General features: G+C 44.1%; 1 protein-coding gene across 5 annotated transcripts in view; it reads left to right on the top strand.

Moving 5' to 3' along the window:
* Positions 1–19: 19 nt before the first annotated feature.
* Positions 20–11,891, top strand: part of LOC139680137 (serotransferrin-2-like) — a 24,347-nt gene continuing 12,475 nt past the window's right edge. For 2 of the 5 annotated variants that reach the window (XR_011699312.1, XM_071572471.1), the window contains exons 1-12: positions 20–48; positions 1,139–1,214; positions 3,095–3,232; positions 5,645–5,808; positions 6,866–6,965; positions 7,989–8,165; positions 8,653–8,815; positions 8,930–8,994; positions 9,648–9,805; positions 10,834–11,020; positions 11,180–11,328; positions 11,549–11,639. Coding sequence is in view for 4 of the 5 variants with exons in the window: in XM_071572471.1 (XP_071428572.1) it covers positions 3,181–3,232; positions 5,645–5,808; positions 6,866–6,965; positions 7,989–8,165; positions 8,653–8,815; positions 8,930–8,994; positions 9,648–9,805; positions 10,834–11,020; positions 11,180–11,328; positions 11,549–11,639 (1,306 nt within the window). In the remaining variant the exon portion in view is untranslated. Of the gene's footprint in view, positions 49–1,138; positions 1,215–2,907; positions 2,973–3,094; positions 3,233–5,644; positions 5,809–6,865; positions 6,966–7,988; positions 8,166–8,652; positions 8,816–8,929; positions 8,995–9,647; positions 9,806–10,833; positions 11,021–11,179; positions 11,329–11,548; positions 11,640–11,891 lie in introns of those variants that run through there. The other 3 variants (XM_071572472.1, XM_071572474.1, XM_071572473.1) reach the window with 3 other exon arrangements.

Genomic DNA, 11,891 nt, shown 5'->3' with positions numbered 1-11,891 from the left:
GGCGGGGCCGGGACGCGGTAGGGAGGGCGGGCACTGCCCCGAGGGAAGGTGCGTCTGGGCACGGGGCTGTTTATCAGGGTGGGGACACGGGTGCGAGGCTGCGCGCACTGGGGTTTGGTCTGGGGTGAAGGCTGTTCTCGGGAATGCGGGGGACAAGGCCGGCTCTGAGGGGACGAGGTGTGGGGACAGGGCCGATGCTGAGGGGACCTGGTATGGGGACAAGGCCGGTCATGAGGGGATGAGTTGTGGGGACAGGGCCAGTGCTGAGGGGATGTGACAGGGCCGGCCCTGAGGGGACCTGGTGTGGGGAGAAAGCCGGTGCTGAGAGGACCTGGTGTGGGGAGAGGGTCGACCATGAGGGGACGAGGTGTGGGGAGAGAGCCGGCCACGAGGGGAAGTGACAGGGTCGGCCATGAGGGGATGAGGTGTGAGGACAGGGCTGACCCTGAGAGGACATGGAGCAGGGAAAGGGCTGGCCATGAGGGGACAAGGTGTGGGGACAGGGTCGGCCATGAGGTGACCTGGTATGGGGACATTTCCTGCGGGATGTGGTGTGGGGACAGTGTGGTGGTCCCGGAGGGTCTGTGGAATGGGGGTCAGGCTGCTCTGTGAAGGGGCTGTGCCCAGAGGGATGGAGGGTTTGAGGGGAGCCATGGGTGAGGCAGGAGGGGCTCTGCTGCTGCAGAGGGGCAGGTGAGTTCTTGGCTACAGGTGTGGGAACATCAGGGGTGTCAGAGCAGGGAGAGGACACTCGACATGGGACAGACACAGTGCTGTCCCTCCACGCGAGGTGTCTGACAGGGTGGTGCAGTCACATCTGTTCCCACTCTGGTGTCCCTTGCCTGGGTCCTAGTGGCACAGAGTGAATTTTATAGAGTTTAGTTTCTTTTTCACCGTTTAAATGCATACCTAGATAGATGCGTGGATGCTACAATACTGCGAACTAGCTAATTACCTTTCTCTGAGGTGGCAGGGGGGAAGTTTCACAGGATGAATCAGAAGGAAAAGAATTCCAGAGTCCTTCCACCAGAATTCCAGTCCTTCCACACCATCTTTCCACATCCTCTTAGGACGTGGTCCTCAGGCAGTCCTGAGTAATTTGAATTTATGATTTATGTTTATTTGTACTCCTAACCAGGCCTGAATGAAGTCTACAACACCTTCATGTCATCCTGCATTTTTCACATCAGCACAGGCAGCAGCAAAGAATCTGTGTAAGTATCTTAGATGTGTACAGGAAAGCCTTTCTCTGTTAAATATGTAAAATTTGAGCAGAAATCCAGATGCAGCCCTCACATAACAGTCACATTATTAGCTGACTGAATTGTTTGGATGTACATATCCTGTACATAATGGGATCATCAGGAAGTAAAACTTCAGAGAAGGTGGGATTTGACAGTGTCAGGTGCTTTGATACAAGCCTTGCAAGAGCCTTTAGCTTTGATGAGTAACAGCTGGTGGGCCTGAAGGACCAGTTTCCCTAGAATTGCCTCAGAAGTGGTTCAGAGGTTAAGTTGTAGTTAAATGTAACACACTTGTTTATAGTGTATAATAATTGTCACAGACTGAACTGGTTAATGATGTGTCCTCATCTAATCTTTCTCCTTGGCATTAAAAGTAAATACATGGACATTTAACTATTTTAGTGTTACTTTTATCACGTGTTTTGTTCTTACATTTGGGGGGGATTTTTAATATCTAGTAAGATTATTAGGGCTGCACTCAGGAGAGATGGAACACACTGCCCTAAGGGTACTGAGCTGTGCTGGCCCTGTGCAGGTGGGCCAAGTCAAAGGCTGGGTTAACACCACAGCTGTTCTCTTATCAGAGAATGGAGATCTTGGGGCTTGAGAACATTTTTTCAGGGAGTGCAGGAAGGAGTGAGAAATGACTCAGGCTGGACCTGGGTTGGAGCAACCTGGTCTAGTGGAAGGCGTCCCTGCCCATGGCCAGGGGTGGAAAGGGATGAGTTTTACAGTCCCTTCCAACACAAACCAAGCACACAGACTATTTACAGAATCACAGACTATTCTGAGTTGGAAGGACCCACAAGGATCATCGAGTCCAACTCTTCAGTCAGTGGCCCACACAGGGGATTGAACCCATGACCTTGGCATTATTACAGCCAAGTTTTAACCAACTGAGTTTATCTCCTGTGCTTCTGGATAACTCCTGAGATCAGCTCAGTAACACCTCAACAAGTGTTGCAGATCTAGAGAGGGAACCTGTGAAACTCAGAGTTAAGTGATACGTGACTGTGAAAGAAGCAAGAGGCAAATGATGACTGTGAATCCCAGGGAAGGGCACCTGGGGCAACAAAAGAGAACTGGGAAAAGTATCTGCAAAAATACACGAAGCCAGTACTAAGGAAATCTGTGACATGGAGAAGGAGAAGAAAGTTAGGAGGAAAGACTTTCTTCATCCAGGACCCTTGGAATAATTAATTCTTTCTTGAACAGGAAAAATGAAACCATGTTAGCAGTAATTTATGCATCACCTGATCAGGATGCACACTTCTGTAGAGTAACTAAGAGGTAATAATACTCCAAGCTAAGTGCTAGAAAACAGGGAAATAAGGCAGTTTGGATGAGACTGCTGTGCTAGAAAGGAATGAAGAGAATCAAGACAGTCAACAGTGTCACAGCTCTGTTCTGATTTCCTGGGGAGGCAGAGGATTACTGATGACTTTTTGTTAAAAATTACTCAGTAAATAAACCATTTTCAAGTGAAAAAATAAGGTAAGAAGGACCCTTCAGTGTTCTGTAGGGAGAGATGGTCAGTAGTTTGCACAATTCACTTAGATTTAGGTATCTTTTTTGTAAGATAGATGCAAGTCTTGCCCATCTCCCAAAGGCATTTGGGCGCCTTTTGAAAAACCAGAAGCACAATTTATTTCTAAAGCACAGTCTTACATCTCTTCCTGTGTTAGATCAAAACAAAGCACACAATGCACAGATTTTTTCCATCTGTGGGTAGGAATGGGGCACTGTCCCTTTCTCCTTTGCACACAAGGATATACCATCCTCTGACAGTTTGTTTTCTTAAGTCTTGGTTTATCCTTGTTGATGCCTAAACCCCCTTTGTTATCTTCCAGAAGCTTTGTTCACCACTGTGGAATTCCTGGTATGAGGAGGCAGAGAGTCAGGGCAGAGAGAGGATCTTTGCTGAACCGCTGTAACCATGAAGACAGTGATTTTAATTGTCCTAACCTTCTGCTCTTTGCTGTCTTCAGGTAAGGCTGATGCAAAGAGGGAGAGAAAGGTCAACTCTGGGTGGGTGACCTTCAAACTAATATACGCTTTGGGTTTGTTTCCTTCTGTGAAGAGAAGTTGCAGCCAGAGCTGTGCCTGTGGTTTCTGTTTGCCTGTATTTTTCCTGTTTGATCACTGGCAGATGCTGACCCTGTTAGAGTTGAAGCTGCTCCATACACTTGGTGTATCCTCAGTAATTCAGGGGAGGTTTGTTTCCTTTGAGTAGCTCAGAACTGCACACTCATTAACGCTGTCAAAACGAATCAGTGAACTTCAGGCTGCTCTGCTCTAAATCCACAATGGGTTCTTCTTGGAATTGTGCTGAACTAACATCAAAACAAATGGAGTACTAATGTCTGATGCTATGCTGGGAGAAATAAAAACTTCAGTGTTTTCATTGTAAACATTACTTGTTCCAGGCAATATTTTTGTTTAGTATTAATAGTTTGCCAGAGAGTCAAATGCTTAAACATCTGGAAATGACAATGTTAGAGATACTGTAATGTTGTTTTCTGTGCATTGAGTCCTGGTTTTAATTACACGGCTTAAGATTCTCTCAAGTTACAAAACTACGTGCTATTTATATGCAACAATCACTTTTTTTTCTTTAAATGTCTGATATCTTCTTGAGGTTTATGTGCTGATATATTTCAGAGCAGAAGGCATTTCAGAGGAATAATACAAAGTGGAATAATTGGACCTTAAAGCAAAAGAGGAAATTTTGTTGGCATGTCTGGTCTCCCTTAAGGGGTAACTTCATAGTCACTTTAAACCAACCAAACCTCCAAGTCCTTCTGGAAAAGGAAGTTTCACCTTCACCTCCATTCTTAATTGTGTCTTTCTAAATCCCTTCTTTCTGCTGGCACTGTTTTGTTTTGGGTTTTTAATTGGCTACTTAATTTTCAGTTGGAAAAAGATCTGACAATTGAATAGTTCAGTTCTGCACAGTGTTCCTGAGCAGGTTATTTAATCTCTTTGTTTGGCATCCAGAAATGCAGGAAGTTCTTACTAACCTCCTGCATGGAAGAGATATGATCTGGGGGTTTTGTTGTTAAGGTTTATTCAGTATTCTGTTCTACACAGAACACAATTCTTTACTGTCAGTAGCCAAATTGTCCCTAGTTTCTGTCCCTCATGGTGGGTATTGTCATAGAAGATAAACCTCTCTGAGAGAAATCCAGCAAGGGACTTGTCATTACTGATGAAACACTGAGATAGGACATTGTTTAAAACAGAGGAAGGTCCAAGTCACAGAATTGCCATTGTAATTTTGAATAGTCCCAAATCCTCACCTCTCAGATTGAGGGATTCCTTTTCTCTGTTATAAAGTAAATTGTGAATTTTTCCCAACATAATATGTTCATGTTTTCCTCTGGTCTAAGTTTTTCTGACCATGGAATTCTGGTATGGTGTTACTGTTAAAAATCAGGTAGTCTTCACCTGGGAAGAAAATGGAAAGGAAATGCTGTTCTATCAAAGCATGGCCCTGGGTGGGAAATGCTGTTCTAACAGAGCACATTGGTCACTGCTGTGGGACAGTTACTGACTGTTCACAAAACAGCAACACCCCCTCTAAGGACTAAACAACGATAAAGGCACTTGCTCCCCTCTCAACAGCCTCCCTGCACATTTCATTTTGTTTTGCAGGCTTAATTCTGAATCCTTAGAGTTTTGTGACAGAAATATTAGCATTGGTATGGATAAATTACGCATGGGAATTTGTGTGTGTGGAAGCATCAGAGGAAAGAGGAGAGCAAAGGTTAAAAGGATGGCCTGTATTGATAACCAGGGACACAACTGACAGCAGTAAAACTGATAAACCCTGGGGAATGCGTTGTTTACATCAGGATTAGCAGGTCTGTGCTCTGCTAAGGTCACATCACAGTTGACTTGATAGAAGAAAAGCTGCCAGGAAGATGGTAAAAAAGTTACCTTAAGTGCCATTCATTCTCTTGCTATCCCAACAGGAAAACAGGCCACAGCCATAAACACATCCTTACCTTTGTTTCCTCTCTTTTTGGTTGGCAACCTTGCCTAAAATTCACCAAGGCTGAAACAAAAAAGATTCTGAGGCAAAAGATCTTGCCATAAAAATGGTTCGTTCTTGACAAATCTGCCTATAACTAGTTTGTTGCTTCCAGTCAAGAGGAAGCAGAGAGACATAGGAAAGATTCAACAGCAGAATTGCCCTCCATGTTGGGCAAGAGGGCTCTTGGTCAGACTGTGTGTGCACATCCCTGGGGTGCCTGTGTGGGGATGTGGGTGTGGATGAGCACAACCAACTTACTGCGAAGGTGATTAAAATCAAATAACCTCCCTCTTCCATCAGGTGTTAAACTGAAGGGTTTTTTCATGAAATCCTACAAATCCTGACTTGTCTCTTGGTCCCACAGGGAAGAAGTTCCGCTGGTGCACCCTGTCTGACCTGGAGCAGAGGAAATGTGCCGAGCTGGCCAAGGCGCTGGTGGCCGTGCCGCCCCTCGGCACTGGCACTGCCTTCACCAGGGTGTCCTGCATCAGGGCCCACAGCACCTATGACTGCATTGATAAAATCAGGGTGAGTGCTCAGAGGCTCTGACAACTGATTTCGAGGCCAAATCCTCTCTTAAAAACATACTGGCAAACAGAATCTCTGGGAGAATAAAATGGTAGAACTGCATATACAACAATGTGCATGGTTGCCTGAGAGGCAAGAATTAAATCCCACGAGCATTCTACTAGATGTACTGTTGTATCACTGCTAATGCCCTTGCAATCTCACAGAAATATAGAAGGCTCCTTGGAAATAAATGGACAAAACCAAACTACTGAAGTAAAACTTGCTCAGAGCATTACCCTTGTTTGTGTGTTCTGGTCCTACTCTGACTTTAATGAATATATTTTCTCTTCCCTTTATTCCAAACTATTTTTAGCCCCTAGTCAATCTTTTCTGACATATAGAGCAAAGCCTTTTTTAATCTAAAAATTTTCATTTTGAATAAAATTATACATCAGACCTTCTGTAAGTGTAAGCTCTTGTAATTGAGCAGTTCTGAAATGGAGTTGTCATAATGATAAATGCTTTGACAACAATCATTAATAGAAAATGAAGATAAACATTTGCTCTAGAATAATTTCATCAACATTCACATTCAGCCCTGGTTGCCTTCAAAAAATGGAATTCAAATCTGACCCAGAAAACACAACAAAGAAAACCTTACTTGTTGGTTCAGGGAATAATTTATTTCATGTTTTCATTCAGTCCTGCAGCCATTTTAAATAAGATTCTGTTCAGTATTCTGGGTTATGGAAAGATTATACCCAGGAGAGGTCTGAAAAGGAACTAGGGGTTGCCTTTTTCTTCAGTTGGCATCAGAATTGTGTTTTTGGAATGGATGACCCAGAGGAGAAGTGAGAAAGGATGTTTGTGGAAAAGAACTGGTATTTTTGGAAGGTAACTCAGCCTTCATTGCTAACATGTCACCATGCTTATTAGCAACAGTTCAATTAAAAACAAATCAAATGCTTGTAAAAATCCCTTATTACTGCTTCTGAGGCAGAAAATGGGGTCTTGAAGCTTCTGTTTGTTTTCTTGTAAGCACAGTTGCTGTGAGGGTTTTGCTGTTGTTTTTAAGGCGAATAAAGCAGATGCTGCCTCCCTGGATGCTGGAGATGTTTACTCTGCTGTAAAACTTTATGGTTTGGCAGTGGTGGCAAAGGAGATCTATGACCAAGGTAGGCTGGTAAAGCAAAAGAATAAGCTGTACTTGTGCTTTGGCTAAGAAATTACTGTAGAATTCTTGAAAAAAAAGTCTATGTGTTTTTATTAACTTTATAGGAGGATGGAGGTGGCTGACAACTGTTTCTAAAACACTTAGTGTTGATGAATAAATTTCCAGTGGTACTTTGTACCAAGCAGCCTTTCTGCCTGTGTTACTGACACTGTGACAGCCTGTCCCTGTCCCTGCCCACAGCATTGCTGGGCTGGAGCTCTGGATCTTGTAGGGAATAAGAAGGATTTTATTCCACCTGTGTCAATTCTTACACCATGCTCCTTAGTTGCATAGCTGAACATTTACTAGCAGTTCTTTAAGAGATTAGCTTTTCTCAGGAATTAACTCTCTCCTTCTCACCCTAAAAAGACAGGAATGTAAGGTGGAGAATCTTATTATGGTAAGGTTCCTGTTCACTCCTGCCAGTCCTGAACAGTCTGCAATGAATGATTTGTAAGGCAACAATAAATAAGTCTGAGCCAAAACCAAGCATACAGCAGAAAATATTTGTGGGACATGAATCTGAGAAGAAGCCAAACTTGCAGATGGATGTAGGAAGAGATTAATAAGGGGAAGGTATGAGAACAGAAATAAACTGTGTTTTAACTGATGAACCATGAAATGGTGAATATGTTCTGAGGAGGAGACACAGGAGTTCTTTCCACTACAATACCCAAAGAGTGTGATCTAAATGGTAAAAATTCTTGAGAAGCAGTTGGGTTGTATGATGGAGCTGGATAGTCTTGTCAGCTTTTCCCACCAAATTTCTATGTCTTGCTTGCTCCTCACTTGCATCACTTGTTTGACAAGGTGCCACGTAGTCAGTCTGTGTTGTAGTTCCTGGCATCAGTATCTACATTTAATATGCCCGGGATAGTTTTTTCCTTAGCTGTGCTCACAGAGGTAGTTCAGCTCCTGTACACAGATGGAAGCTTGAGAATTGGGATGTATTTTTGCTTCAGTTACATATTTTGTTGTGCTGCAGGGAATTGTGTGTTTGCTGTGGCCGTTGCCAAACGAGGAACTCTGGATATCCAGAGACTGCGAGGTGTGCGCAGCTGCCACAATGGGGCCAGGTGGACATCAGGCTGGAACATTCCACTTGGCTTTCTCCTGGCAAGAAATGACCTTTCCTGGGATGAGGCACAACCTCTGAGCCAAGGTGGGTGGCAGGAACCACAGGGCTCTCCCCTCAGCACAAGTAAAATGCCAACAGATGCAGGATGAACTGAGCTGTGTGGACATTGAGGGGATTTGTGGATCATAGATCCTCTTGGAGTGTTTTTGGTAATAGCTCTTAGCTCTCTTCAGAACTTCTCTAGTGATCTCAAAGCAACAGAGTTGTTACCAAAACAGGAAATATTTGTGTTCTGCATACAGGAAACAAATCTTTGCAATATCTAACCAGCACAAAGATGGTTTTAAAGAAGGAACATTTGATCACACTATGTACAGCAAATGTTTCAGATTTGGAGTTAGACAGAGCTAAAGCTGCACTTGCAGAATGTATTTATTTGTAAAACCACCACAATCTTAGTTATGTCCATGATATTTTAGCTCCTTTTCCTTCTTTGATTTTTTCCTACTTGACTTCTTTCTTTCCCTCTTTCTTTTTGTTTTGATTTGGCTTTTTCCCTCTACTTGTGCAGCAGTCAGTGGGTATTTCAATGCAAGCTGCATCCCTGGGGTTGGTGTTGCTGCTCCTCAGTTGTGTGCTCTCTGCCAAGGACAAAAATCCTACGTCAGAGACAAGAACCACTTCTGTGAGACAAGCAGCAGTGAACCCTTCTATGACTCTGAGGGAGCCTTCAGGTGAGCTCTGGGACACTGGGACTGAATTCACCTTTGGGGCAAAAAGAACTTGTAAAGGAGGAAGACCAGGTGACAGGTGACATGTTGATAGGATGGCATTTTGTCTTCCTGCAGGTGCCTGAAGGAGGGAGTGGCAGATGTTGCCTTTTTAGATCATCTAAGAATCATGAGTGCCACAGGTAATGCTCAAAACTTGGATTTCTTTTAATCTGTGGCTGTGCTCTTTCATGCAGAGGAGTTTGAGGAATAGGCCAATATTTATGTTGTTTCCAGGGAAGATTCAATCCCTGTGAGCAGCTCAGTAGTCTTTCTTGGCTCTCCACACAAGTTAAAGGAAACAGAAGAGGAAAGGGTAAGTGAGCAATAATTGCTCACAGATTTTTAGAATGGAAGCATACAGATGGTTTTATACATTTGATTTGTTTAGACTAAAGTCTCTGACACAGCTGTCAGTATTTGCATTGCCTGAGTTATAAGATTCCTTTTTTAAATTCAGTGTATTGAGCTGTTAGAATGTGAAGTTCCTGTATGTCTGCTTTGTAATTTTAGATTCAGTCAGTCTATTTACTGATGTTTTTGAAGGTAAGTATTTTTAAACAAACATATTTAGAGGGCCACAGCTTAATGGATATTTTGGAGCAGCTCTGGCTGGGCTCCCTCTCTTTATTAAGAGAACAAATCAAAGACCACTCTCCCAAGTGTGCTTGGTGCACTGTGCTTGACTACATACCCTTTGAGCAAACTCCCCTGAAAAATGCCTTACATTCCTTCTCTGTGCCTGCTGCCAAGTCATGGCTCCCTTCACAGATTCATGAGTGTCTGCTTGTTTCAGAGGCAGAACAACAGGAATATGAGCTCTTGTGTCCTGATGGGAGCACAGCTGAGCTGTCCCAATACAGCACCTGTAACCTGGGCAGGGGGCCTGGCCGGGGCATCGTCACCCGCAGCAACTTCCACAAGATCACCAACAAATTCCTCAGCATGATCCAAGTGAGTGCATATTATAAGCTGTCGATCCCCAGACACGGGTTTTTCTTCCATCTTTGTGTGGTGATTACCTCCTTTTTCTTGAGAAATTTGTAGTTAGTGTGAAGAAAGCCATAAAAATTGTTTGTTCTGGGGAAGGATCCTGCATGAGCTTCTGCAGGTTTTACTTTTCTCTAAAGTGTTCTTCTGGAGAAGGCTGGGAATAGATAAGTACAGAAGGGGAAAATGCCATAACACCCAAACTGGAAAATGGCTGATCATGTTCGTCCTGCCCTGGAACTTAAGTTAATTTCTGTGTAGCTGAGGGAGATGGATATGTTCTGACAGGGCTTACCTTTCTTTATTGACTTATGAATAGTGTCTGATATGTTGACATCCTGGAACCTATTTGAAGCTGAACCTGAAATGCATGTTTAAAGAATTTATGAAACCACTCAGCCCTTAAATTAGTTCAGCAGACAGTGAATAATTCAACCCAGTGGGCTGGGTTGTGCTGTCACGCAGACTCTGGTAGAGAGCAGTTGTACAAAATCTTTCCTTTATTGAAAGATATGAATGTGCCTTTGTCAGTGCACTTATTGACACATCTTAGCTGTGTTCCTCCATCATAACATGTGTTCCCTCTGCACTTCTCAGTGCTTTCTTCTCTTCCAGTGCCATCAGGCTGAACGTGCCTTTGCATGTGGTACTTCCCACTCATAAAGTACAAGATACCTCACAGCCCTCTACTGCACTGATCTCTGTCACAAATATTTCTCACTCAGTTATACTTCCTCGATTGCTTTTCCAGTGTGGGAGACACTGAGCACAACCCAGTAAATTGGAATAACTAAAATAGGAAAAAAAACCTTCACAAAAAGTGAACCATGTAATGCCTTTGGGGCTGGAACCATCTGCTCACTGCAGTTCCTCTGGGATTTGTTCTGTGCTATGTTATAAACCAGTGATAGGAAGGGAGGGAAGGCTGAGGCTGCCTGTTACTGGGAGAATGAGCAGGTTTCTTGCAATTAATGGTGTTGTTCTTGTCCTAGCGCCTCTTTGGGCGGAAAGGGAAGGAAAGAGCCAGATTTGAACTCTTCACTTCAGCACCCTTTGGGGGAAAGAACCTGCTGTTCCGAGATGCCACTCAGCACCTGCAGCTTCTCGAGGAGCAGCTGGAGATTGCCTATGTCCTTGGTCTGGATTATGTATCTCTCCTTAAGGGACTGGGCCATGAAGGTGAGAAGCCTTCCAAAGGGCTGCAACCAAGGAAAGGGAAGAAAAAGTTCTCCTTCCATGTTACACCTCCCTGCCAGGCACAAGTGCATAGACCTAAACATTCCCTTAACAAATACCTGAGTGGTGCATTGGTAACATGATCTCTCCCTTCCCTTGTAGGGAGCTCTTTGGAGAACAGTGTTGTGCGCTGGTGCTGCATCAGTGATGCTGAGCTTCACAAGTGTGAGGAGTGGGCACTGAGCATCAAATCCGACCCATTAGTCTGTGTCCAAGCACCTTCCATGGCCAAATGCATTGAAATGATCAAGGTAGGAGACTCCCTCTGCTCAGAGTATGGGATAAGGCTGCACAGGGTGTGCATGTCCTTGTCTGAGCTGAACTAGAGCAGAACCAGCTTGTACACCAGAGGAACAGGTGGGAGTGAGAAGGAGTTTATGCAGGGGAATTGCTAACCAGTGGAGTAGTACAGCTGCTTGGATACACTGATGCCAACCCTGTTTTTGTTGCTTTCTGTGGTGCTGGTGGCAGAGCAGTGAGGCAGACGCAGTGACCCTGGATGCAACACACGTCTACATCGCAGGCAGGTGTGGGCTGGTGCCTGTAGCTGCAGAGTGTTATGGTGAGTTCTCATGTGACCTTATCAAGGACAGAGGGAGTCACAAAAGTGCCATTAAGAACACAGTTAAATTTCCACAGCTGGTGATGTTTTGTGATGGAAGCAGGAATCTATATAAACGTTCAAGTACTCTTCCCAGCTCTTCCACTAAATGTGGTCTGTTTATTATATCCTTTCTGTAAAAGGGGCAGAGATGCTGTTGTGTCTGAAGAGGATCACAAGGGTTTAATGGTGTGCTGCCATGTAAAAGGAATG

The sequence above is a fragment of the Pithys albifrons genome, chromosome 17 (assembly GCF_047495875.1).
Source record: "Pithys albifrons albifrons isolate INPA30051 chromosome 17, PitAlb_v1, whole genome shotgun sequence".
Taxonomy (NCBI): domain Eukaryota; kingdom Metazoa; phylum Chordata; class Aves; order Passeriformes; family Thamnophilidae; genus Pithys; species Pithys albifrons.
The sequence above is the reverse complement of the archived record's forward strand: the minus strand, read 5'-3'. Positions and strand labels throughout refer to the sequence as shown.